Genomic DNA, 4215 nt, shown 5'->3' with positions numbered 1-4215 from the left:
TATATATATATATATATATATATATATATATATATATATATATATATTTATTTATTTATTTATTTATTTATACTGTAATTAATAAAACTTAAGAAAAATATAGGACTTGAAAAAAAAAAAAAAATATAAAAAAATAAATATATTTACAATTTCGAAAGTATTGTTGAAAATATTTGAAGTTGATATAAATATTCTATATGTATTCTTTACAAATTTTATATCTACATATAAAATTAAAAAAGAAGGATACCGTAATTATATAAATATAAAAATAAGTAAACATAAATAATATATATATGTATATATATATGTGAAGATTATATTCTTTTATTTTTTTAATATTTTTGTGGTTTGAATATCTTTACCTTATATTTCGTAAAATAAGGTAAAGCATTTATAAACATATATTTATACCATATGGTTTACATAATTTGTTCTGTATATATATATATAATATAAATTTGTGCATAGTATTTTTTTTCAAGACGAATAATTTTTTTTTTTATATTGTTTTTGTTAATTGGAATGTGAACTGTTACATATATATATATATATATATATATATATATATATATATTATATTTTTTTAATTATATATAATAATATTAGAAAGACGCAAGACATTTTCATATGTTACCATAATAAAAGGGATTTTTAATATTGACTTCAAAAAATATAAAACAATATATCGAATAATATATATTATAAGAATAATCCTTTATCTTATTTGCCCAAGATAGTTCCTATATATATATATATATATATATATATATATATATATATATGTGTCCATTTACATATATTTATATATTTATACATTTATATATTTATATATTTATACATTTATATATTTACACATTTATACATTTATACATTTATATATTTACACATTTATATATTTATACATTTGTATTTCTTTTTGTTTTGGGGGATTTTAAATGGATAAGGAATATTTGCATACCTTAGAAGAATATTTTCTTAGCGTTAAGAATAAGGGATATGTCGAGCAATATTTGATTAACCCTAAATTAAGCAGATGGGATTTTATAATTTTTTTTGTTTTTTTTGTATTGATAACGTTGTTACGATTGGTGGTTTCAGGTGTACAAAAGGAGGTAATAAGAAGGAATAGTATATTACATGGATTATCAAGAAATTCTTTATTAGATAGAGTTAATAGAAAATATGATATATCTAAAAGTGGTTCTTTATATAAATGGAAAGAGAATTTTTGGTTTGCTTTATGGCATAGTTTTTCTTTTACATATAACTTTATTTTATTATTTCTTATGTCTGGGTATTTAAATAATAAGAATGGATGGATAAAAATGTGTTTCAAAGAGCGTACAGGAAAATGGTTTTTCTTAGTTACAGAAGAAGAATATAAAGAAAATAAAAGAGGATGGCCTTTTATGTATATAAATAATTCTGTATATTATTTTTATATATTACAAATATCTTACTGGTTTTCATGTCTGTTTTATTTAAATTATGAAATAAGAAGAAAAGATTATTATGTATTTGTATTACATCATTTATCTACAATTATCTTATTAACATACTCACATGTATTAAATTTTTGGAGAGTAGGATTATTAATATTATTTGTTCATGATATTGTTGATATCGTTCTGTACCTTTCGAAATTATTAAATTACACCAACTTAAAAAACAGGATTTTTCTTACCTTTTTTTATATACTTTTCGTTTTATATTATTTCTTCTTTCGAATATTCTTATATTTTTATTATATAGTTTTACCTTTAAGTAATACAAAAATTATAAGGTCTTATACGGACGGTTTTATATCATCCCACAAGGACGTCCCTGGGGGGTTGGTCCTTCTTATATTCTTGTGGACCCTCATGGTAATAAATATATCAACATGTATAAATAGTTATATGTAAACAAATTGGTACTTGAGCGAATAAACAAATAAATGAATATATACATATATATATATATATATAAATATATTTATATTTATATTTACATTTATTATTTTTTTTTTATGATGAAGGCTATGCATGTGTATTGGTTTTTCCTTATTTTAAAAATGAGTCGCCTCTTTATAATCAAGACAAGTAAGAGCAGAAAAAGAAGGAATTTAATAGATGATCGTACATATGATTTTACTTTATTTCTTTCGATTTGTTCTTTTTTTTATTTTATTATACTTTTTTTTTTTTTTTAGTGAAAAATGAAAAAATTACGGACATTCGAAGTGATAATGAGGATGATAGTACATCTACAATGGAAAGTATAAAAAAGGAAGATTAGAATATATAATATTCCGAAAAATGAAATAAAAAAAATTAATTACACATATACATAAATGAATAAATAAATAAATAAATAAATAAATAAATAAATATATATATATATATATATATATATATATATAAAAGCATAAATACTTACATAAATTAAATCATACTTACGTATATATATATATATATATATATATATATATATATATATATAATAACTTTTTATAATTCATCATATTTATAAAAATGTGTCTATCTTTCCATATATATTTTATTTTATTTTATTTTATTATTTATTATAATTTTTTTGAATGGTAACGTTTTTTTATAATTATATATTTATAAAAAAAAAAAAAAAAAAGTAAAATTCAAAAGCATATAAATGAATATAACATCATTTCTCATTACTAATTTATACATTTATTTTTCTGTATTTTCAAATTAGCAAATCATTTATGAGTATATCCATTTAAAATATATATATTATATATATAATAAAATATTTAAATCTCGGAAAAACATTTAACCTCAGGTACTTCCCAAGCAGGTACCTAAATTTTTTAATTCCATAATTCTTCTTTTTGGTAAACCTCCTGTTCTTTTCTTTTTAAAAAAACCGTCATCATCATCATTATTCTTTCCATTGGAACTCTATCAAAGAAATATATGCACATACATATATATATATATATATATATATGTTATATTTCAAAAATAAAAAAAGAAATTATATCAACATAGAAAAAATATAGTTTCATAATAATGTATAAATATTTTATTTTAACTTGAGAAGTATTTGATTGTCCAAGTAGGGTTTTAAAAAAAATAGCTAGCTGGAAAAAAAAAAAAAAAAAAAAAAAAAAAAAACATATATATGTGTTATATATATATATATAATAAGACATATATAGAAGGATTTGATATATATTATATACATAAAAATATAATAAATATTTCATATTCTTTTAATTTCTCCTTTTTTTTTTTTCTGGTTTTTCATTTTTGCATTACTATATTAATAACTGTTTTGATAAAATTAATAATACCCTTTATAAAATTAATTATGGGTAATATAAATTTATTATGTAAAGCATTTCTTTTCCTTAGTTTTTCATATTTTAATTTTCTATCTCTTAAAAATATTTCATAATCTGCATTCTTTTTGTTTTCCTTTCTTTCATCCATTTTTCTGTTTTCTATTTATAGAAAAAAATATAATATATATATAAATATATATATATTAGACAAATATTAACATTGTGTGAATATTATATTTTAATTAGAGAAATTGTAATATCCTAAAAAAAAAAATTGATTATATTACATAAATTTAAATATATATATATATATATATATATTTTTATTTTGACAATTGTGTTATAAATTTTTTATTTTTTATAAAAAAATAAATTAAAATGTAAATTTTTATTTTTTTATTTTATGAAACAATATCTGTCGAGTTCAAAAATATTATTTAAATAAATTTTAATTTTTTATATCAAAATAAAAAAAGTAATATATAAATGTGTAAACATAATATACATAAATATTATATTTATAAATTATGGAAAAAAATCACCAAATAGTAAAAAAAAAAAAATATAAAAATAAAATAAAATAAAATATATTATAATATATATATATATTATATAGTATATAATATTTTGCTTGGTAGTATAAAAAAATAAACAAATAAAAAAATAAGAATGTTAGAAATTTTCTAATTTTCCCATTGAATCAAGGTTTCATTATATATATATATATATATATATATATATATATATTTTATTTTTATAAAAATATAGCTGAAATATGCTAATCCTTTTGCCATAAGCAAGGAATTAAAATCGTACATGTTAAAAGTGATGGATGAATATAAAAAACATTTTGAAAAATCTTTCATTAAAAATTGCAATTTAGATGATAATATAAATGTAATTAGAGA

The 4215-nt window shown here is 17.4% G+C and overlaps 3 protein-coding genes across 3 annotated transcripts; 2 read left to right on the top strand and 1 right to left on the bottom strand.

The window, feature by feature from the left end:
• Positions 1-938: 938 nt before the first annotated feature.
• On the top strand, positions 939-2280 carry PRSY57_1403000 (translocation associated membrane protein, putative; the record flags this gene model as incomplete). Its single annotated transcript, XM_012909646.2, has 3 exons — positions 939-1868; positions 2021-2084; positions 2195-2280. 3 exons carry the CDS (start codon positions 939-941, stop codon positions 2278-2280), a joined length of 1080 nt encoding a protein of 359 aa, XP_012765100.2.
• A 512-nt stretch (positions 2281-2792) lies between these two features.
• Positions 2793-3455, bottom strand: PRSY57_1402900 (selenoprotein, putative; the record flags this gene model as incomplete). Its single annotated transcript, XM_012909645.2, has 3 exons — positions 2793-2921; positions 3056-3103; positions 3282-3455. The coding sequence occupies 3 exons, from the start codon at positions 3453-3455 to the stop codon at positions 2793-2795; spliced, it is 351 nt and encodes a 116-aa protein (XP_012765099.2).
• Positions 3456-3834: 379 nt separating this feature from the next.
• On the top strand, positions 3835-4215 carry PRSY57_1402800 (hypothetical protein; the record flags this gene model as incomplete). Its single annotated transcript, XM_020115251.1, has 2 exons — positions 3835-3855; positions 4076-4215. Coding segments are annotated over 2 exons (161 nt in total), but the record flags the coding sequence as incomplete, so codon positions are not given.

Source organism: Plasmodium reichenowi, chromosome 14 (genome assembly GCF_001601855.1).
Source record: "Plasmodium reichenowi strain SY57 chromosome 14, whole genome shotgun sequence".
Lineage (NCBI taxonomy): Eukaryota > Apicomplexa > Aconoidasida > Haemosporida > Plasmodiidae > Plasmodium > Plasmodium reichenowi.
The sequence above is the reverse complement of the archived record's forward strand: the minus strand, read 5'-3'. Positions and strand labels throughout refer to the sequence as shown.